Here is a 24,939-nt window from a genome sequence, read left to right on the forward strand (position 1 = left end):
TACATCGCCCTTGTATAGACCCTCTATATACTCCTTCCATCTTCCTGCTTTCCCTTCTTTGGTTAGAACTGGGTTTCCATCTGAGCTCTTGATATTCATACAAGTGTTTCTCTTTTCTCCAAAGGTCTCTTTAATTTTCCTGTAGGCAGTATCTATCTTACCCCTAGTGAGATAAGCCTCTACATCCTTACATTTGTCCTCTAGCCATCCCTGCTTAGCCATTTTGCACTTCCTGTCGATCTCATTTTTGAGACGTTTGTATTCCTTTTTGCCTGCTTCATTTACTGCATTTTTATATTTTCTCCTTTCATCAATTAAATTCAATATTTCTTCTGTTAAAGGATTTCTACTAGCCCTTGTCTTTTTACCTACTTCATCCTCTGCTGCCTTCACTACTTCATCCCTCAGAGCTACCCATTCTTCTTCTACTGTACTTCTTTCCCCCACTGCTATCAATTGTTCCCTTATGCTCTCGCTGAAACTCTGTACAACCTCTGGTTCTTTCAGTTTATCCAGGTCCCATCTCCTTAAATTCCCACCTTTTTGCAGTTTCTTCAATTTTAATCTGCAGTTCATAACCGATAGATTGTGGTCAGAGTCCACATCTGCCCTGGAAATGTCTTACAATTTAAAACCTGGTTCCTAAATCTCTGTCTTACCATTATATAATCTATCTGATACCTTTTAGTATCTCCGGGATTCTTCCATGTATACAACCTTCTTTTATGATTCTTGAACCAAGTGTTAGCTATGATTAAGTTATGCTCTGTGCAAAATTCTACCAGACGGCTTCCTCTTTCATTTCTTACTCCCAATCCATATTCACCCACAATGTTTCCTTCTCTCCCTTTTCCTACTCTTGAATTCCAGTCACCCATGACTATTAAATTTTCGTCTCCCTTCACTATCTGAATAATTTCTTTTATCTCATCATACATTTCATCAATCTCTTCATCATCTGCAGAGCTAGTTGGCATATAAACTTGTACTACTGTAGTAGCCGTGGCCTTCGTGTCTATCTTGGCCACAATAATGCGTTCACTATGCTGTTTGTAGTAGCTTAACCGCACGCCTATTTTTTTATTCATTATTAAACCTACCCCTGCATTACCTCTATTTGATTTTGTATTTATAACCCTGTATTCACCTGACCAAAAGTCTTGTTCCTCCTGCCACCGAACTTCACTAATTCCCACTATATCTAACTTTAACCTATCCATTTCCCTTTTTAAATTTTCTAACCTACCTGCTCGATTAAGGGATCTGACGTTCCACGCTCCGATCCGTAGAACGCCAGTTTTCTTTCTCCTGGTAACAACGTCCTCTTGAGTAGTCCCCACCCGGAGATCCGAATGGGGGACTATTTTACCTCCGGAATATTTTACCCAAGAGGACGCCATCATCATTTAACCATACAGTAAAGCTGCATGCCCTCGGAAAAAATTACGGCCGTAGTTTCCCCTTGCTTTCAGCCGTTCGCAGTACCAACACAGCAAGGCCGTTTTGGTTATTGTTACAAGGCCAGATCAGCCAATCATCCAGACTGTTGCACCTGCAACTACTGAAAAGGCTGCTGCCCTTCTTCAGGAACCACACGTTTGTCTGGCCCCTCAACAGATACCCCTCCGTTGTGGTTGCACCTACGGTACGGCCATCTGTATCACTGTGGCACGCAAGTCTCCCCACCAACGGCAAGGTCCATGGTTCATGGGGCCGGGGGGGGGGGGGGGGTTTCTACGTATATCATGCGGAAATACAATGATGGTAAAATTATGGAGATTCGAGTTCAGGTGGAGGCTTACCAGTAATCGTTCTTCTCGATAACCATTTGCGACTGGAAGAGGGAAAGGGGGAAATGACAGTTGTACACAAGTACTGTCAGCTGGCGTGCAGCGTATAGATGTAGAGGTAGATGTATAGAACTTCACACGTGTTGTGTTCTTTCAGGAAGACACTACCCCACCGCATCGCACCTGAATATTATCGAAATGCACGTGGGAGATTTTGCGGTCCCAAAGGCCATCGAAACTCAATGCCATTGAGGGTATCTATTACATCGGCGCCGGCCGCTGTGGCCGAGCGGTTCTAGGCGCTTCAGTCCGGAACAGTGCTGCTGCTACCGTCGCAGGTTCGAATCCTGCCTCGGGCATGGATGTGTGTGATGTCCTTAGGTTAGCTAGGTTTAAGTAGTGCTAAGTCTAGGGGACTGGTGACCTCATATGTTAAGTCCCATAGTGCTCAGAGCCATTTTATCACATCGGTAGGCGAGATGCGCACGACTAGACCCAGTTCAGACTCATCTCCAAATGTTGTGCCCGACTGTTGAGCGGTCATGGATCGGGATGGCTGCCCAACGGCTTCAGTCTCACGTGGAGCCGTGCCACGAGACGCTGCCGAGGGGTCTGCGCTGCTAGACATCGTGTCTAATTAAATTGCTCATGATTGTCTGAAGCAAAATAAGAAAAACTGCTTTTTCCTTGCATAATTTTTCATTACAATCATTTGAAATACTTTATTTAGACTTCAGTCAGCTTTCTGCAATTATATTTATTTTTGGAGGTGCCTTTGAAAACAATGAAAGAGTTTCGTTCGTTTAAAAAAAAAATAGAGTTACATCGTCAACAGAAATGGTTCAAATGGCTCTGAGCACTATGGGACTTAACTGTTGTGGTCATCAGTCCCCTAGAACTTAGAACTACTTAAATCTAACTAACCTAAGGACATCACACACACCCATGCCCGATGCAGGATTCTAACCTGCGACCGTAGCGGTCACGCGGTTCCAGACTGAAGCGCCTAGAACCGCACGGCCACACCGGCCGGCTCATCGTCAACATATTCCTAGATAATATCTTTAGGCTTATTAACAACATACCAAATTTCAAAGTCCGTCGCACACTTATCAGTTGCAGACAAATCATGTTTCTGTATCTCGCACCGCTGATAACATACACTGCTGCCACACTCCAAATTGAGGATTGGGTACGTCCAGAAATTATACCTTGATCTTTCAGAAATTAAATACACAACAAAAAATCATGACATTCGGCATCGATAACGGAAATATCCGACAGGTGTCAAAAACAAAGTGGAAACAAACATTCATCCCGTCATCCTGGGAGCTTTTCATTGGACTTTGAGAGCTTCAGTAACGTTCGTCACTGCCTGCCTTCTGCATGGCATGCTCGTCTACGGAGGTCGCAAACCATCCCTCCTAACGCCCGTCACATAGGCCCTGGCATTAAAAGCAATTCAGGCCCTCCATCGTATGCAGCAGCTACCATGTTGTCCAGCAGGATCTGTTCGATGTACAGCCTGGCGGTAAGACGACCATGGGCAACGACAAGATACGTATGGCTGTCAACACTGAAGCCTCCCCAAAACATCACAAAACCTTGGCCGCGTCTGTCGATTTACTGGACAGCATTTGGCAGACACCGCTCATCTTGCGTCAGAGGATACATGGACTCGTTTCGCCAGTGACGAAGTTGCCAATTGACATGGGAACGGCGTTGTCCTTGTCAAGCAGGGTACTCGAACAGGACGTCTGACTCCTAAGGTCCTTTCTCGTAACATGCTCGTTACAATCCGATAGGACACAGCGGTTCCAATGGCCATTCTGAGATCGTCTTGCTGTTTTCTGCCGGTATTGGTACGACGCTGCAACGCAGAGATGGCCAGATATCGGTCAGCACATGAGACTGTAATGCGTCGGCGACCTTGCCCAATTCGCCTTGTATATTGACCTGCCTTCCTTCATCGTGTACACAACGACACATGGAAAGGCGTTGTCGTCTGCAGCAACACTACCGAAAGCCCATCCTTTTTGGATCAAACAGACTGTCCTTACAACTTGCACTGCATTAAGATATCGCAGTGCAAGTATTTGGTTGAATACAAATTCCAAAAAATGACAACTGCCGTCTATATACCTCACTAGAAAGCACTGGGTCACCGGTACTCACTTCTTTCTGAGGGCTCACTTAACACTGTAATGCACAGCACAGCCAGTAGATGACGAATGATTTTAAATGTTGCCTTTATTGAAGATCTCAAGCTATCCCATAAGACCAGAGAGAGCGCTTGTATCAAAATAGATTTGACATAACGAACGCTGATATACGTGATCCCTAATTCATTTGAACAGTGTATTCCAGACTCCATATTGAGCGAGGACAGCCGTTTTATTAATTTACTGCATGAGCTCTTAACACACTGCCCAGCAGGAGAGCACAGAATGTCCATTTTGATGGTTGCACAGTTTTATAATCGAATAAATTATGTTGGAAGTGCGACTCTCGCAGATGCTTTTATGAATGCAGGTATTTATAATTCAATTATAGCTTCTAATTTGGCGAATATTGTGTAGAAAATGGTGGGTCGTATTTCATAAAAGTTAGAAATCATATTTAATTTTGTAGAGGGACCAGAGTTAAGTGACACCCTTCCTGACATTAACTTTCCCCAGCAAAAAATTTCGAATTTCTGCGTTTTCGCTGCAAATTGGAATGATCAAGACCGATAGATTTTCAACACTCTACAAAGCTCATCACAATGCTTACGTCTCAATATGATATAATGTCCTTTGACTTGTGATGGGATAAACTGTTTTGCTTTATGCTTACGTTAGTTTGCGAACAGTGCTTTGACAAACTATTTTGAACATCCTGGTATAAAACACTCATTTTTGGGGCTTTTTGTGAGAATTTCTGACGCACTGACAATCTATTAGCTTTTTTTCTTGAATTATTAAATGTCTGGAAGTAGAAAGCATACTTTCGAGGGGCCACCAGTGTTGACGATCGCGCTGTATACCTGGCTGCACACTCGAAAAAAATACCAATCAGTCACTTCAGAATTCATATCTGAAAGAGCGTTCAAAATGACCAGAACGCCTGTAGTGGCTGTGTTGATCTACGAACATATCGGATCTTATAGAAGACGGCAAATTGTAGGTACTCGCATATGTGATGCATCGCTTACAAAGGTCTCAAATGTAGTACAAGTATCTAGAGCAACTGTACATAGAATCACAACGGTACATACATTAAACTTCATTAGTTGAATAAATTAGTGGAGTAAAATCTAAATTTAACAATAAAAATAAGTGTCGTGTGACTAGGGCCTCACGTCGGGTAGACCGTTCGCCGGGTGCAAGTCTTTCGATTTGGCGCCACTTCGGCAACTTACGCGTCGATGGGGATGAAATGATGATGATTAGGACAACCCAGTCCTGAGCGGAGGAAAATCTCCGACCCAGTCGGAAATCGAACACGGGCCCTTAGAATTGACATTCTCTCCCGCTAACCACTCTTTTTTTTTTTTTTTTTTTGTCTACGTAGGTCATGAATTTGACTGCAGAATTTGCTACACATTTAGACACCACAGTGTGGCCGCTAAAGAATGTAAAGAAGTAATATGATGCCACGAGTGTTCTTTTACACTGTTCAGTACTACGGGATCTATTAATAAGGGTGGACGTTTCGCAGCTATTAATGTGAATCTATTTGGATTGTTATGCACATTAAAAGTGGCCGCATGATTCAAAAAGCGCTAGTGCAACGTCCACGATGAAAATGCACCGTCTCAGATGGCTGTACATATGAGTTTGTTTTGGTTTATCAGGATATTGAAATAACACACGTTGTTAGGGTGCCTCATTCATCATCGCTCTATTGCGGTCTGTACTGGAACACTAAAACAAGTGGTGGTTCAGATCCTTTTTCTGTGAAGGAATCACGACAATGCCTTTGCTAGTAAGTGTGTGAAATCCCATTGCCCATCATTTAGGGTTTAATACGCAACGTTCTCCAGGAGAACCGTGGGTATTTTGGATGATAAAGGTGACCCTACAGCGTGGTAGGTAGGTAGATATTCATATTGTTTTGTTCAGCCTCTGTACACTACCTTGCTATCCTCAGAAACAAGTACCTGAGAGAGGCCATCGTATAGAGCTAGGGCCCCGGTTAGCGAAGACTTTACGATTTTGCTTACGTTAACTTACAATTAATAGGACTGCGACACACACACACACACACACACACACACACACACACACACACACACACACACAGACAGCGGCAGCCGGCGGCCGAGTTGGCAGAGCGAACGAGGTCGTAAACGGCGCCTGGGCAGAGTTTGCCGGCTGAGGAAAGAGCGGCGGGCGCCGTTAAACCGCACTAAAGCCCGGGAGCGCTCGTAGGAAGCGCCATGCGGAATATGATTAGTCCCTGTGCCGAAAGTATCGGTAGGACTCGTTTGGTGGAGGTGTAAATGAGAGGTGCTGCATTCCTAGTTTTAACGCAGAATGCGTGGGGAGTCTCGCAAATGTGCTGTGTTTGGTGCGAGAGATCATATTTGTGTGTGAAACAAGGAAAGGAAGCTTAAGAGTGTAGCTTCTGTTTTACGTTGGGTCTCTACGGACGGAACACCTATTCAGGTAAACAATAACTGTGGAAGAGAGCGGGTGGGAGTTTATCAAAGGAGGCATACCGGCATCGATGAGAACAGCAGAGAACCTGTATCTTGATGACCAGACTTGGATGAGCATGTAAAGGGTGTCAGATGCCCCTACCGGTGTCGTTTTATGCAACCCGCAATGTTATATGTGAGCATACGCGAGGTTTTCATATTCTCTCACTCGCTACGCGGTAACTGTTAGTGATAGAGAAAAATCGAAAAGCACCTTTCTGTAGGGAATGGAAATTCAATGTAGTTACATTTTGTACTGGGATAAGTTTTCACTGAAGGTCACGGTATCCGAGTTATTCAAGAAAAACGTACAAAAGTTACCTTCAAACGCTCCTCCAGCCTCACACTCATCCCCCAAAAGCCAGGATTTCTAGTATGTTGTTCGTGGCACTCCCTCCTATCACTGTATAAAAATTTCCAACTACACGAACTATTCCCGATATTCGATGGTTTCTACTGATTGGGCTATTACGCCACCAGAGTAGTCGGCTATTTCATTAACATTATCAATTTAAACGTGACAGTGAGAGTAATGAAAGGAAAATTACTCTTGTAAACGTTACGCTAAAAGTAATTAGGTTGACAGTTCGATCCAAACTTAATGCTTTACAAGCACCGTAGTTTCGTAGTTACTAGGCCACCGAATACAACGATGTAACTGTGTATTTTATGCTGTTGAAATTCACGAAAAATGTTACGTATAATTTACACAAAGGTAAAAAAACTTGAAAGTGTTGGACTAAGACGGTGGCGCACTAAGTAAGGCCAGTCAACGAAGATCAAAAGCGGTCGAATGTCGGAAATATTTCGTGTAGTGGCAAATTTTTGTACAGTGGTAGGGAAGGAGTGCCATGTTCATTTTTTCTTTAGAACTAATAGTCTGCGCATAGCAAGCCAGAGAATATGAAAATTCCACGCGTAGTTTTTGAGGACCAGATATATAATTGCGGGTTTGCATAAAACGACGCCGGTAGGGACGGCTGGATCATCCTTTCCATACTCATCCAGTCTGGTCATCAAGATTTAGGATGTCTGCGGGTCTCATCGATGCAGGGATGCTTCCTTTGATAAACTCACTATATACAGGGTGAGTCACCTAACGTTACCGCTGGATATATTTCGTAAACCACATCAAATACTGACGAATCGATTCCACAGACCGAACGTGAGGAGAGGGGCTAGTGTAATTGGTTAATACAAACCATTAAAAAATGCACGGAAGTATGTTTTTTAACACAAACCTACGTTTTTTTTAAATGGAACCCCGTTAGTTTTGTTAGCACATCTGAACATATAAACAAATACGTAATCAGTGCCGTTTGTTGCATTGTAAAATGTTAATTACATCCGGAGATATTGTAACCTAAAGTTGACGCTTGAGTACCACTCCTCCGCTGTTCGATCGTGTGTATCGAAGAGCACCGAATTACGTAGGGATCCAAAGGGAACGGTGATGGACCTTAGGTACAGAAGAGACTGGAACAGCACATTACGTCCACATGCCAACACCTTTTTATTCGTCTTTTTTACTGACGCACATGTACATTACCATGAGGGGTGAGGTACACGTACACACGTGGTTTCCGTTTTCAATTACGGAGTGGAATAGAGTGTGTCCCGACATGTCAGGCCAATAGATGTTCAATGTGGTGGCCATCATTTGCTGCACACAATTGCAATCTCTGGCGTAATGAATGTGGTACACGCCGCAGTACATCTGGTGTAATGTCGCCGAAGGCTGCCACAATACGTTGTTTCATATCCTCTGGGGTTGTAGGAACATCACGGTACACATTCTCCTTTAACGTACTCCACAGAAAGAAGTCCATAGGTGTAAGATCAGGAGAACGGGCTGGCCAATTTATCCGTTCTCCACGTCCTATGGAACGCCCGTCGAACGTGTACCTCACCCCTCATGGTAATGTACATGTGCGTCAGTGAAAAAGACGAATAAAAAGGTGTTAGCATGTGGACTTAATATGCTGTTCCAGTCTCTTCTGTACCTAAGGTCCATCACCGTTCCCTTTGGATCCCTACGTAATTCGGTGCTCTCCGATACACACGATCGAACAGCGGAGGAGTGGTACTCAAGCGTCAACTTTAGGTTACAATATCTCCGGATGTAATTAACATTTTACAATGCAACAAACGGCACTGATTACGTATTTGTTTATATGTTCAGATGTGCTAACAAAACTAACGGGGTTCCATTTAAAAAAACGTAGGTTTGTGTTAAAAAACATGCTTCCGTGCTTTTTTTAATGGTTTGTATTAACCAATTACACTAGCCCCTCTCCTCACGTTCGGTCTGTGGAATCGATTCGTCAGTATTTGATGTGGTTTACGAAATATATGCAGCGGTAATGTTAGGTGACTCACCATGTATACACGGTGATTCAGGTCCCCCTGTCGCTGGGTTTATGAAGCCCGCAACGCCTACAAATATCACGTGCAATATTTTCATAATCTCTCGGTAGCTACGCGCAAACTGTTAGTCCTACAAAAAATATGAACAGAACATTTCTGCAGGAAATTTAATGTAGTTAAATTTTGTGTAGGTTTTTCTTGAATAATTCAAAAATTACAGCATCCAGCGAAAAATACATCTCACAACGGAAATATCTTTAGTTAGAGACGTGATGTTCGCTTACGCTTCCTAGCGACGGGAGGCATCATTTTATATTGGTTATGCCACTGACAGGCGGCATGGAGTAGGCTTCCTACTGTGTGCGCGTGCATTACATATAATCCAGTAATCTGCTCTGCATGAAAGGGACTGGACCGAGCAAAACTGAAATTCCTAATTCGTTTCTGAAACACCTTCCTCCACTTAGAAACCCTCATTCTTATGGTTATCTTTTTAAAAATCACTATTGGGTAACTGGGTAGGTGTTATTCAGCACACTTGGTTAGTAGATCTAGCTAATTTGGCGGAATCTCGTCGTCTCACAGCCAGCAAATACTAAAAGATGCCTAGCATAATCTTGAAGCGTCAGCGAACATTATATCTCTAACAAAATTTGTTCCCCATGACGTGATCTATTAACCATAGACGTACGATGCAAAGATTTTGAAACACTGCAGAAATTCCATTGTACATTTTGGTAAATAGTACAGAATCAGTTGTGACGTACTCGGAAATGTCCCGATGTTGAAGGTCATCATTTTGAACATTTACTTTAACCACCATTTGGAACATTGGCTAGAAAGTACAATTACTTCTTTAATTGAACTGTAGCCTTACTTTTCCCAGAAATTTAACCTTGTAGGCTGGAAAATACATTTTATAATTCTGTTCAGTGTGTGTATACATTTTTCTGGCGCTCCCGATACTATCCCCAGCTACATAAATGTACCTAAATACTAACTTTAATGTCCGTTAACGCGAAAACAAATAAAGCTCACTTTGACTTTTGATATTCAACTTAATACGAAATGCTCCTAGATCCACAAAGGTCTGCAGTCGGCCAACTACCTGACAGATCTCGTAAAATGTTAATTTATTTAAACCGATTGACATTTGTGAATGAAGACCTGTGGTCTCATTTCCGAACGGTAAAATGGAGACAAAGCTATAGGCTCATTACGTAATGCGTATTTGAGAGGGGAGAAGGGAGCAGGGATGAACACAGCGACACCATTTACAAAATCCAATGTTTTCGTTCCGCAATGCGTGCTATTCTACAGCCTTCTATCACGCAGTGAATATTTTATGACTGATTATGTGTTCATTGTTTGTGAAATCAAACGTTAGGTAAAATATTTCACAGTGGAAAATGTCCCCGTTCCAGATTACGTCCAACGTCAGTTGTTGAATTATATAATTTTTAAGCACGACTGCTTCTGTAACCTATTTTAAATATAGCCACATACTTTTCGGGGACTAGTTTACTGGTCTGAAACCACGTATATCGTTGTTAGATTTTATTACTACCGCGAAAACGCAGCCCCAGCTGAATGTTAATATCATGCTGAACTATCTGCACTCCTTCTACCCTCTGTGCATTTTGCTGAGTGTACACTTGTCAAACTTTTAAAAGTCACGGAAATACTGATGTCTTGGTGGAAATGTGCCTTACACCAGATCCGCAAAAAGGGCGCATACTGAATGAGATAGTGTAAGAGATGTAACAACTTTATCTCAAGGCTCTTCATTTCCCTACACAGCGAAACTGCTCTGTGGTAGAAGATATGACTCTTATTCAGAGCAGTTTAATTCTCCTGCTGGTACAACATACATACTCTCATCCCCTTAACACAATTTCTTCCTGAACTTATGACACTACTGCAAGTTTTTCATGTGGGAAGCTTTTGCTCATTGTAGATGTATCACTTGCTTCTGTAGTAGGATTCACTTCACTTCAAGGCGCCAGAACGACATCTATACATACAGTGGCGGGCGAAGCTTAAAGACGAAAGTAACTTTCACCTAATGTGTCAGTACCGAGCAACATAGACCGGTGAAACTTGGACCATACATAGAACGAACTGCTACAGTACAGAAAGTAACTGAAAGGAATACGCAGTGAAACAAACAGAAATAACATTTTTATTCAAAGACACTAATTACTCCGAAGCCACCACGATTTAAGGTACTTCCATGGAAATTACAAAAGGCAGGATGTGGTTCTTAATAGGATATGTCATCACCACGTATGAAACCTGGTAGTCAAGGAAGGCAGGATTCGGTTACGATTGTGGACAGGGCCGTAGCCAGTTACTACTGGTTCCCTTTTGCGATTACACACATTTATTTTAAAATGGTAATTCCAGACTCAGGAATAAATAAAGATATTACACGTTATTAATGAAGGAATTAACAACTGTGTAATTAATAGTGCTTTCAGTGCGTTACAGTTTACCAAATGAACATAAAATACAGACACAGCAAATAATGTTTTAAAAGAAGCCAATGTGATCCCAATTAGAATTTTAAGGCAAGTAACCACAGTCACGGCTGAAGGCCTTTAACGCCAAGAATGGCAATTATAAAAAGAAATCAACAACCATACTGTAAAATAGCAATGCGATAGCAAAGGTTAATTTAAAAGACAGGCAACTGATCACCAAACGAGTGAGACAAAATGATGGTAAACTTGGTAGCTCAACCATTTAAACTTGCTGTAACGCCAAGAATGGCAATTATATAAAAAATTTAGAAACATATAATAAAACAGAAAATACAATAATAAAACGCAAGGGCCAGTCACAGACAGTGCACCAGGAATCGACCTCTGAGTAGGTCCAGCAAAAAACACTTTCGCGAGCGATGAGATGGGCAGCCAAATGTTGCATTTGCTTCACAAGATGGTAACTCAGACTAGTGGGAGACCAACGAATGACTAATGAAAATCTTGCTGAGGCTACATGACATCCAATAAACCAAATGCAAACACGTAAAAGTAAGCCAAAGCCGGAACCGGCGATCTTGACTCTGCCCGGAACGAGAAAGGAAGCACTACCACCAGAGTAGAAAAATCGCCAACCAACCCACAATCAAGAATGCTGTCAAAACTACACGCCTCACCGGACAGCAGCGGCAAGGCGAGGAAACGTACACTGCCGTTACATACACTAACCCCCAACGCAGGTAACTGGGTCGTTAGATGCCACGGAGCAGAAAAAATACCGCAGGTTGAACTTAACAAATAGTAACAAACTGAACGCAATAAAGAGTAATTAGGAGTCCAGGAAAGCTAAACAGATCTGCCTAAACTCGCTGCTCTTCGCCTCGGCAACACTACGAGCAGCAACACGAACCAAAGTCACTGGAGAATAGCAAGATCTCACAATGATGGTGGTTTATTTACTTGAATCCAAATGCACTCCACTTAAAGCTTGCAGGATCCGGTTTACGACGAGGTCGTGCACGCTCGTGACCACAAGCCTTCGATCTGCAGTCAACGCGCGCCGCCAGCAGTCCCGGCATGTTCTCGCACTGCGCCTGGCTCCTCCTGAATCCCCCTACCGAACTGCACACTGACACGACCCAGAAGAACAACAACGTCGCCCCACAGATAGTTACTACATATCGATGACAACCGATGCTGCCACTAGCGGACAGGCAACGCTTGGGAAACCAAGTGGCGCCAGTCAACACGAGAAGAATACAAACAACTGCAACCATGTCAACTAAACGATACAGTCTGGCCTCCAACAGAGAACAGAAACAACACCAACGTGAGCCACGGCACGGCTCAACAGAAGACAGTATATGTTGAGCAACTTGCTCGTATGCTGGCCAAAAGGTTGGTGAGGAGGTCTAGTGGTGGGGCGTTCCATTCCTACACCAGCGCTGTTGACGACTGCTGGACGACGTGCAGGACTACATCTCCCTAACACATCCCACATGTGCTCGATGGAGCTCTCTCTTAACTGCGGTCGCACATTATCACCCATAAAAATGAAGCCAGGGCCGAATGTGCCCCTGAAAAGAAGCACATGGAAAGAAGTACAGAGTCATAATATCGCTGACTGGTGAGTGTAGAGCCGCGCGGGGTAGTCGCGCGGTCTAGGGCTCATTGTCACGGTCCGCGCGGCTCGCCCCGCCGGAGGTTCGAGTCCACCCTCCGGCATAGGTGTGTGTGTTGTCCTTAGCTTAAGTTAGTTTAAGTTAGCTTAAGTAGTGTGTAAGCTTAGGGACCGATGATCTCAGCAGTTTGGTCCCATAAGACCTTACACAAATTTCCAAATTTCGGTGCGTGTACAATGTTCAATGATTTGGGCTACATGCTACATTATGCCGGTCCACATTATAACACGTGCACTACCAAAATGATCGTGTTCGACAATGTTCCTGGATGCATTGGTTGTTCCCACCTTGCGCTGTACGCGAGTACATACAGAATCACTGCGCGGAATGAATCTGCTCGCACCCGAGAAGAGCGAGTGACAACATTCCTCGTTGATCCAGTATCTATGTTCTTGGTACCATCGCAAATCTTTGAACACGGTACATTCACTGTCTTTTCAGGGGTGTTTTCGGTCATGACTTCATTTTTATACATGATAATGCACAGGTCTTGGAGCAAGAGGATGCTCGGCGAATAGACTGGTCTGCCCGTTCCCAATACTTAAATTCCACCGAGCGCTTGAGAGGTACGTTGGGGAAGTGTATTGTAGCATGTCCGCATGCACCAACGACTATCCAACAGTTGTCGACAGCGCAGGTGGAGGAATGGAAAGCCTTACGACGAGAATTCCTTACCAACCTTGTGGCCAGCACGTGAGCACGTTGCAGAGCATGCGTTAAAATGTAAATGTCGTGTGGCTAGGGCCTCCCGTCGTGGACCATTCGCCGGGTGCAAGTCTTTCGATTTGACGCCACTTCGGCGACTTGCGCGTCGATTGGGATGAAATGATTATGATTAGGACAACACAACACCCAGTCCATGAGCGGTGGAAATCTGCGACCCAGCCGGGAATCTAACCCGGGCCTTCAGGATTGACGTTCTGTCGCGCTGACCACTTTTTTTTTAATCTCATTTTGTTCGCTTTTGTTCGTTGTATCTCCTCGGGGCGGACGTCGTAAGACATCTAAATGGTTCAAATCGCTCTGAGCACTATGGGACTTAACATCTATGGTCATCAGCCCCCTAGAACTTAGAACTACTTAAACCTAACTAACCTAAGGACAGCACACAACACCCAGCCATCACGAGGCAGAGAAAATCCCTGACCCCGCCGGGAATCGAACCCGGGAACCCGGGCGTGGGAAGCGAGAACGCTACCGCACGACCACGAGATGCGGGCTATCGTAAGACATCTGTTTAAGTTCGTTGTTGATCGATTAACTCAGTTTTTATTACAGAGGACAGCTAACCCTCCGACCGAAGACGCTGAGCTACCGTGCCGGCGACCACTCAGCTACCGGGGGCGGACAGCGCATGCGTTGCCATCCATGATTGACACAAACTCTGTTAAGAGCCATGTCGCCGGCCAGAGTGGTCGTGCGGTTCTAGGCGCTACAGTCTGGAACCGAGCGACCGCTACGGTCGCAGGTTCGAATCCTGCCTCGGGCATGGATGTGTGTGATGTCCTTAGGTTAGTTAGGTTTAAGTAGTTCTAAGTTCTAGGCGGCTGATGACCTCAGAAGTTAAGTCGCATAGTGCTCAGAGCCATTTGAACCAGAGCCATGTCCCGCCTTCTATAATGTCCACGGGACCATCTTCTATCGCGGTGAGTTTAGTGTAATTATTGTCTTTGAATAAAAATGTCATTTCTGTTCGTCTCATTGCGCATTTCTTTCAGTTACTTCTGTACTTTGCCGAAGCAGTTCTTTCTTTTCATGGTCTAAGTTTCATTAAACTATGTTACTTGGTGTCACACATCATGCGAAATTGCTTTCGTCCGTAAGTTTTACACACTAGTTTGCCCTGCCGCATCTGCCTGTGCACAAAGACTAACCTCTGAAGCTACTGAATGGGTTTTGATACAGTTTTTACTAATAGATAGACTGATTAACGAGGAAGGTTTGTGCACATAATTTGTATAGCTACACCAGACAAGTCATCCGGTTGTAGCTACTTAGTGCTACCTGTGCGAACCCGGGGCAGATAGCCAGTATTCAACTAAAGAGAGGAATGTCGGATACATCACCTGTATGCGTATAGTATAACCTCTGTTCTGCGTATTTGTTTTATCATATATCTGAAGAGGCGGGGAACTGGCCTGCAATTCACCCTGAAAGGATGTATTTGGTGCAGAGGAGTTGGGAGGAGGGGGGGGGGGGGAGTGCAGGTGGCGGGAAGTGAACAACTGAGAACTGCATCCATGTTCAAAATTGTGCCAGACCTCAACCGTTAAGACGGGTCAATTTTGTTAGGTGTGGCTCACTTCGTTTCTCTCAACGTTCCCCAAGTTTCTCTATCCTGTAACAAGTCCTGTGATAAACACAACGTGGGAAAGACAGAAGTCTATTCTCCTTAATAAACTGGTGCTTCATGCAGAGTGCGTGATTTAGGGGAAAAAATACCCTGGCGTGAATACTTCAGAAATACGATAAAGCAATGAACGCGCATATTCTTTTTCCAGTCAAGGACGATAAAGTAAACTTTCAGTTCAAGCGGCACTGCAACCGGACCATCAAGATGTACAGTCACGAACCCTTGAAAGACAAGGCGGTGGAAATGCTACCTGCAACACGAGGCTTGATAGAGTCGTGTCGCCGGCAGGTCGCGGCCTCTGGCCCCGGGCGTTATGTTCATGTCAGTTACTGACAAATTGGCAAGCCCTGCGCACCTTGCCACCCACTACCTGTTGAGGTCACTCTCGCAAATGAGCCTTAAGTTCCAGCAACGTTGGCTACAAGTTCTGCACACAGAAATGGTGGCACAGGATAAATACAACAACTGGCCCGCAGTAGCAATCCAGTATACTTGTCAATTAATTTATTAAAATGATTTCTGCTACCAGCCACATATTTTTATTTACCTTTTATCCATCGTGCTTGTCTCTGGAGAAAGGAGATTCCACTCTCATGAGTAGTTTTGCATTGTTTATCAATTGCTGCTTAAAGACTTACGGTAAAAGGTTGCCAAGCCCGTGTTAGAAACGGCACATCATGTAATAGTCTCCGAACAGACAACCATATCTTCTACCAATAAATACTGAAGTATTTTGCAGATAAAACAGTATGCATTAACGGGTGACTGTCTTAATATTATACTTCCGCGTGAAGCGAAGATTGATTCTGCTTACGCCTTTCTTTGTCCCATTTCCCGAGGTACCTTTGATTGCATAACAATGCTACGTTTTACCATAAAACCAATGTAGATGCACACACAAGAAGTACACTGCTACGTTATTATACAGGGTGGTCAGAAACAGTCTGAAAAGATTTTAAGAATGTTGCAGGGTAGATTACGCTGAGAAATAACTGTTGCGAAAAAATTCGTGCCGCGCAGGATAGCCGCGTGATCTGAGGCGCCTTGCCACGGTTCGCGCGGCTTCCCCCGTTGGAGGTTCGAGTCCTGCCTCGGGCATGGGGGTGTGTGTTGTCCTTATAGTTAGTTACTTTAGGTTAGATTAAGTAGTGTGTAAGCCTAGGGCCCGATGACCTCAGCAGTTCGGTCCCAAAGGAACTTACCACAAATTTCCAAATTCCAAAAAATTCGATACGCTGCGCCGTTTCCGTGTTAACTAGCATTGGCGTTTGCCTATCACGCCATTGTGCGCCCAAATCCAAGCGGCCCGCCAGAGAGGGTGTTGCCAACCGTGTTCTTTGTTCAATTTCCTAAAATCGAACAAGAGAGCGATACAAAAATTGAACATGGGACGGTAGTAAGGATCGAACCCGAACCAAAGGCTGAGTCGTCTCGTGCGCTAGCATCTACGCTATGAGAACAACTGACACTAACTGCATCTGGAGGGCCTCATGAATCTACGAGCGCAACAGTCTGATTGGCTAACTTCAAAGCGAATGGTTCAAATGGCTCTGAGCACTATGGGACTTAGCATCTGAGGTCATCAGTCCCCTAGAACTTAGAACTACTTAAACCTAACTAACCTAAGGACATCACACACATCCATGCCCGAGGCAGGATTCGAACCTGCGACCGTAGCCTAGAACCGCTCGGCCACCCCGGCCGGCTTCAAAGCTAAGGAACTCGGAAAAAACGCAAGTTATCGAATTTTTTACTAGACAACTATTACTCAGCACATCTGCTGCAACACCCTTCTAATCTTTTCGGACTGTTTCTGACTACCATGTAAATAGATTCTCTGACACACTCGTAATGTGTCTAACTTCCCACGTAGGACCCATTCGTGTATACTGACAGGTGACAATAAATTTAATTCGACCAATGCGCATCTGTCTTTCTGAAAGAGGTAGTGACAGGTACTGCTGGTAAATTCAGGGAGATTCTGCAGCAACCTCAGCACACATTACCATCTTCAACGTTCTTTTACCACCACGATAAACGGAAACCGTCCACGTCCGTCGCGCGAAGTGGCAGCGCGGCCTGAGGCGCCATGTCACGAATTGCGCGGCCCCTCCCGCCGGAGGTTCGAGTCCTCCCTCGGGCATGGGTGTGTGTGTTGTCCTTAGCTTAAGTTAGCTTAAATAGTGTGTAAGTCTAGCGACCGATGACTTCAGCAGTTTGGTCCCTTAAGAATTCACACACATCTGAACACATCTACACGTCCGAAACCTACAACAATTAAAATGAAGACTGTTCTTAACAGCGATTGCTGTTAAAAGTAACCGTGCGGCTAGCTCAAACCACTAACGAAATACAGTAGAATAGCAATGCAATCTTCACTAGTGGCATTTTCGATGTGTGAATGGCAAGTATTGTAATAGACTTGTGTGCGAGTGACAAGGCGTATGGTGACATGATATTCATTTTCAAGCATACTAGCCCATAGGGCCATTCTATTGCAAATGTCCACTGCGAGCACTTCAGGGTGTACGTGGATATTTAGTATCGGTGCTGGTGTTAGTGCTAGTCTGCAGACTGCTTTACTTTTATAGCGTTGATTGAGAGTGAAATAATGGAAACACAACAAATATTGCTTGAAAAAGCGAATACGGTACGGTTCCTTGTAAATTAACAGACTACAAAGTCTCGAGAAGAAACGTGCTTCTTGCTGCATGCAACAGGACTCAGTGGTTCAAATGGCTATGAGCACTATGGGACTTAACATCTGTCATCAGTCCCCTAGAACTTAGAACTACTTAAACCTAACTAACCTAAGGACATCACACACATCCATGCCCGAGGCAGGATTCGAACCTGCGACCGTGGCGGTCGCGCGGTTCCAGACTGAAGAACCGCTCGGCCACACCGGCCGGCTTCAGGCCTCAGTGGCGCAGAACTCCAGCCTGTAGTGGGAGGCAGGAACTATCACTCTATTAATTATTCTCAGACGGTCTCTGCGCCGAACGCATCAAGCACAAGCCGTATTACGTCCTCATGACTCTGACAGAAGGCGGTTTCACTTCGTACAACGACATTATTTTTAAATGTTCGATGCACTTAGTGAATCGGCAATAAACTAGCACTCTCACAGAGGAAATTAGCTGCACGTTGGAACGCATAAGACACCCGGGCAATGTCAGGTATAGGCTACTTCAAGTGCCGTGCCTCTGTCTGTTTCCGTACTCTTATAGGCGTTCTAGGTCCACCGAGCCGAGTTGCGCAGTCATTGAGACTATGGATTCGCATCAGGGAGTTTGGCGCTACAAATTCTCGTCCGCCCATCCACATTTAGGTTTCCCGTAACTTTGTTATAGCACTTCAGGCAATTGGTTCTGTTGAAAAGGAACTCCATTCTCCCCTCACCTGATTTTGTGATCCGTCTCGGAGGACCCCGTCGTTGCTACGACTTTTAAATCCCAGCATTACTGCTTAGCTCTTAGTCCCAGATCGTCTTATTAGTTGTATGTATGAACATTAGTTTCCATGCATGAACATTAACCTATGTGACAGCTACAAAATTCCTTACGAGGAATAACCTCACAAAGAAGCTAAGATGCGTTGCATGGGGCTCTTCCTCACAAAGAAGCTAAGATGCGTTACATGGGGCTCTTCGGCATCTACATTACGAATCACAATTTTAATTCTGGTTTACTCAGTAGCAGAATACTGCTGCCCTATCTGGTTAATACCTCCCACACCAAGATAACTCACACCGGACTAAATCACACATTGCGAATGATTTCTGGCACGATTAAGAGTACTCCTACATTCTGGCTGCCGCTCCTAAATCGTATAACTCCACCACAAACTGAAGACAACAAGCACTACATAGAGAATTAAAAAAAAATCGAAACAATCAACAATTTCCTTTTCAAATGGTTCAAATGGCTCTGAGCACTATGGGACTTAACAGCTGTGGTCATCTGTCCCCTAGAACTTAGAACTACTTAAACCTAACTAACCTAAGGACATCACATACATTCATGCCCGAGGCAGGATTCGAACAACTTCCTTTTCATTCGGTCTCTGGTTACATAAATATTAAACGACTCCACTACAGGGGGCCATCGTTTGCGGAAGCTATATGCTTAGAAAATTAAAAACTTTGATTTTGCGTAATATTCGAAGAAATACTGGGTAGACTGTGGATCTCAAGAAATTCCGATGTATATCTGCAAAACCGAATCGTTTTGACTGCCCAAGAAAACACTGGGTAATTTAGAACCGATTATGACAAACGTGCGGACTCACTGTATAAGTGGAAACTGAACACATCTTCAAAGTGTGACTGTGGAGCAGAAAGGCAGATAATCCAGCATATAGCGCAGACACGATCACTAAGAGACTACACGGGACAATCTGAAGACATTCTGAGTATGATTCATACTTCATACTTCAGTTGACTACATTTGCAACCTAGATGTTTCTAAATGTTATTCTTAGCTTATTTTCATTAATCTGGTTTGATACAATGCTATACGATATATAAATAAATTCATTCCCTTCACAATAATTCAGGTGTAAATTATTTCCTCAGTTCCTCACGGCTGAGGACGAGTTAATCACAGGCAGGATAAATTAAAAGGAACGTGTTCAGTAACTAGTTGAGATCCAAACGACGTGAGCTGTTTTATTGTGTTCAAGGGATTACCGCAGTCCTAAGATAGGCAGCAACCCCATTTCTTAAATGTAAAGGCTCAGTCATATCCCTGCGTCGAGTAGAAGATGATTGATGACTGCTTCTGTTGTAGTCTCCCCATTCGACGCACAGATCCTCATCGTGACGCATGTCTTCGCACCGTAAGAGGCTAAAGAGATTTTTGAGTTTACTCGCGGTAATGGCGCACAGTTAAGGGACCGAAATCGTACGCCAGCAACACTTCTTAGCTTACCAGTCTAACCTTAACGATCAAAAGTCCTCAACACCAGTATCTGAACTGGTACCATGCAGTAGGTCCTATATCCAAGTACAGTGTTTCTTTATCTAAAAAGGTAAGAAATATTTTCCACAGAGGGTCCGACCAAAAAGAACCGAGGCTGCTCGACTACTAAGTAATTATCGATCAAGTCGTATTAATGCGCGACTGTTACTTGACCTTTTGCTGTGTCCTTAGCTGTTCCAACAACATTGATTAGCTCGGTGGCAGTGGATGAGATATTTACTAAAGATAGGTTCTTGCGCTCCGCGGGAAGGTAGAAATGGCGTAACTCCTGTACAGAGCCATAGAAAGTGACACGCAGAAATTCTGCAGCAGTGGAAAGAACGAATGCAGAGGTTTCAGAACTCAAGTGGGTCCTATTATGCCGTCGATCACACTAAAACAACATATTTGGAAAGCGCACAAGAGTATATTTCATTTCCTTTACGTCAAATTTGGTACATAACATACCCCGGCAGAAGCCTAGAACAAGTCTACAGTAAACTGCACGTTCACTTCCATTTAAGAGATTGATTTTGACGAAATATATATACGTATAGGGGTCTGAAAACTGTTGCCCACTAACTACTACTACTACTACTACTGTCTTCACTCATTCTCACTGTCTCCCTCTTGCTCTCTTACTTCTACTACCGCATTCCTTCCTTCCCACTCTCTTCTCAGTGTCACTACCTCTCTCTTCCTCGTTATCATTTCACAGACTCTGTCTCTCATTATTATTGGTTCTCACCCATTCCACTTCCTCCTACTCTTTATTCCTGTCCCTCTGGCACTGTCTCCTAGACTCTTTTTCCTAGCACTGTTCTGTCACTGACAACTATGTTCCACTGCCAATGCGCCCCTCTCTTGCTCTCATACTGACATTGTCTCCTTCGCTCTTTCTATATCACAACCCTTGTCTACTAACTCCCAGTATATATTACTCTTCCATCTCTTTCCCAATACCACTATCTCCTTCTCTCATCACCATAAGATCGCGCAAATATGTTCGCATGCCAAAATCTTTGGGAAACATTTTAAAGGTTCTGGGGAAGGTAGAATGACGCAGCTGGTATCTCACTTTTCAGTCAGAGTCTTTTAAACGAGAACATATTCGCCTTTCTTGTGCTCCGGTAGGAGCATTTTTTCTCTGGTTCCCTTCTTTTCCATGCCAAAGCACGGCATGTCGCTCATATGAAAAGAACTTTATGAGTCAGTAAACCTTTAAGAGTTTACTTACGTGAATTGAAATAATGCGAAACTCATTCGGATTTTACGTGTACAAAAGTTTTGCAAGTGCTTCAGTGCTATAATATGGATTCTCAGAACTCTTCTGATGATAACAGCATATTTCTCCATCTACGTCACTTTATGAGCTACGTTTTCGTCTCACACCGGATTTTACGAACGTGTTTTACGTATAGAAGTAGGGTGACTTTGAATCTCTTATCTCGGAAACGGACAAATATATCAACAAAAATTTCAAGGTTTTTCGAGATTGAGATCTTAGAAACATATCGTAAAAAGTCACACCCATTTCCTGTGCATAGCCACCTTGGAAGTTTTGGGGAGTTTCTCGATAACGGACAAATATTTTTGAAAACGGCACGATGGTACTTCTAGATGGATGCCTAGGGAATATAACGCTTTGAGCAATTTGCTGCGGTTATTTATTATTTACATTTCGCCTCGCACTGCATTTTACGTGCTTGTTTTACGTTTACATGTAAGGTAACATTAAAGCTCTATATCTCGGAAACGGATAAAGACGAGATTTGGATCTTAGGAATATATCGTAAAAATTTCAGCCATTTTCAGTGCATAGCCGCCTTGGAATCCGTGGCTCGGTTTTGGTACGAAAAAATGACAAAGAAACGTTTTTTGGGGGTTTTCTAAGGAACAGCACATGAACGAATTTTTAAAACAGGAAGATGGCACTTTTAGATAAACCCATAGATAATATACCGTTAAAATTTGAGGAATTTGCTGCGGTTATTTATTATTTGGTTTTCCGCCTCATGCCAGATTGTACGTGCGTAGTTTATGATTATAATTAAGATAAATTTGTACTTCTGTATCTCGGAAACGGATAAAGATATCAGGAAAGTTTTAAAGGTTCTCAGAAATCTGGATCTTAGGAATACATTGTAAACATTTCAGCCGTTTGCTGTGCATAGTCGTCTTGGAATCCTTGGCTTGGTTTTTGTGTGAAAAATGAAAAAAAAAACTGTTTTTTGTGGGTTCTCTAAGGAACTGCCGGTGAACTACTGGTGCCTCCACAAGCTCCTTAAGGCCCACTGCAGATCACATCAAACGCAGAAAAAAAAACTAACCGATTTGCTACATTTGCCTAAGAGGGGGAAGTGTGCGTCCGTACCGATAACGGTGACGCAATTGTACATCCTGAGGAAAATCTTTGAACATAGCAGAAAAAGAAATTTCTAAATAACTTCAATTTTATTAGTTTACGTTCGCAACCAGAGGCGTCTTGGACCAAAACGACGGTCGACTTACAGCTACTTTTACTTGAGGTAGATGCGTTATTTCCCTTTAATACCAGTGACATTAATTTGATGATTCCAATGTTTACATTGCGACGCAGATAACGAAATTGATATGGCGCACGTTTTTCATCTTTCACAACACTATGTGCCACATATTTAAAGACAGGATACTAAAAATTCCAGTTACCTCAATTGCAGCGTTACGGTCGACTGGAAGTTGGTAGCGAACACTTACCCTGGCTGAGGAGAGCACGTAGAGGTAGTCGCCGGCCGGCGACACTGTCGTATCGGGCAGGATGGGGTTGCCTGGATCCACCGGTAGCTCTTCGTACTCCACAGCGTTCACCGCACCCGTCAGCAGCACCTACAACAACATACAGATAATTACAACGAACTCCCCACAATTTTTAACAGCGGTGCAAGTCACGGAACAACCCTCCATGCTGATAGTGATGGGAACACACGGGATATACCACAAGTTGGGTTGGGTTGGTTGGGGGAAGAGACCAAACACCGAGGTCATCGGTCTCGTCGGTTTAGGGAAGGACGCGGAAGGATGTCGGCCGTGCCGTTTCAAAGGAACCATTCCGGCATTTGTCTGGAGCGATTTAGGGAAATCACGGAAAACCTAAATCAGGATGGGCGGACGCAGGATTGAACCGTCGTCCTCCCGAATGCGAGTCCAGTGCAATACCACAAGTGTCTTCAGACACGCCATATCAAGCTGAAGCTACTCACTGGTCATTAGATCCCGTAGAGCTTGAGAGCTTGGTTGCAACCGCTGTGCCATATAGTCCCAGACTTATACTGTGGGATTAAGATCGGCCGGCCGCGGTGGTCTAGCGGTTCTAGGCGCTCAGTCCGGAACCGCGCGACTGCTACGTTCGCAGGTTCGAATCCTGCCTCGGTCCTTAGGTTAGTTAGGTTTAAGTAGTTCTAAGTTATAGGGGACTGATGACCACAGATGTTAAGTCTCATAGTGCTCAGAGCGATTTGAACCATTCGCTTTGAAGATCCAATGACTGTTAGGAGAATATGGAATCGGTGGGTTCAAGAGAGTAAAACGGAACGCCGTGCTGGATCCCAACGGTCTCGTATCACTATCAGTCGAGATGACAAGCATCTTATCCGCATGGCTGTAACAGATCGTGCAGCCACGTCTCGATCCCTGAGTCAACAGATGGGGACGTTTGCAAGACAACAACCATCTGCACGAACAGTACGACGACGTTTGCAGCAGCATGGAGTATCAGCTCGGAGACCCTGGCTGCGGTTACTCTTGACACTGCATCACAGACAGGAGCGCCTGCGATGGTGTACTCAACGACGAACCTGGGTGCTCGAATGGCAAAACATCATTTTATCGGATGAATCCAGGTTGTGTTTACAGCATCATGATGGTCGCATCCGTGTTTGGCGATATCGCGGCGAACGCACATTGGAAGCGTGTATTCGTCATCGCCATACTGGCGTATCACCCGGCGTGTTGGTATGGGGTGCCATTGGTTACACGTCTCGGTCACCTCTTGTTCGCATTGACGGCACTTTGAACAGTGGACGTTACATTTCAGATGTGTTACGACCCGTGGCTCTACCCTTCATTCGATCCCTGCGAAACCCTATATTTCAGCAGGATAATGCACGACCGCATGTTGCAGGTCCTGTACGGGCCTCTCTGGATACAGAAAATGTTCGACTGCTGCCCTGGCCAGCACATTCTCCAGATCTCTCACCAATTGAAATGTCTGATCAATGGTGGCCGACAAACTGGCTCGTCACAATACGCCAGTCACTACTCTTGATGAACTGTGGTATCGTGTTGAAGCTGCATGGGCAGCTGTGCCTGTACACGCCATCCAAGCTCTGTTTGACTCAATGCCCAGGCCTATGAAGGCAGTTATTATGGCCTGAGGTGGTTGTTCTGGGTACTGTTTTCCCAGGATCTATGTACCTAAATTGCATGAAAATGTAATCACATGTCAGTTCTAGTATTATATATTTGTGCAATGAATACCCGTTTATCATCTGCATTTCTTATTGGTGTAGCAATTTTAATGGCCAGCAGTGTATTACACAGAGCCTGTGAACGAGTATTTCGAAAACGGAGAAGCTGGTCTACTG

General features: G+C 44.2%; 1 protein-coding gene across 1 annotated transcript in view; it reads right to left on the reverse strand.

The window, feature by feature from the left end:
- The window catches only part of LOC126184378 (plexin-B), a 981,143-nt gene that overhangs the window by 472,905 nt on the left and 483,299 nt on the right, over window positions 1–24,939 (reverse strand). The window contains exon 3 of the mRNA XM_049926762.1: window positions 23,054–23,182. Within this exon, the coding sequence (XP_049782719.1) occupies window positions 23,054–23,182 (129 nt within the window). The remainder of the gene's footprint in view (window positions 1–23,053; window positions 23,183–24,939) is intronic.

Source organism: Schistocerca cancellata, chromosome 4 (genome assembly GCF_023864275.1).
Source record: "Schistocerca cancellata isolate TAMUIC-IGC-003103 chromosome 4, iqSchCanc2.1, whole genome shotgun sequence".
Lineage (NCBI taxonomy): Eukaryota > Metazoa > Arthropoda > Insecta > Orthoptera > Acrididae > Schistocerca > Schistocerca cancellata.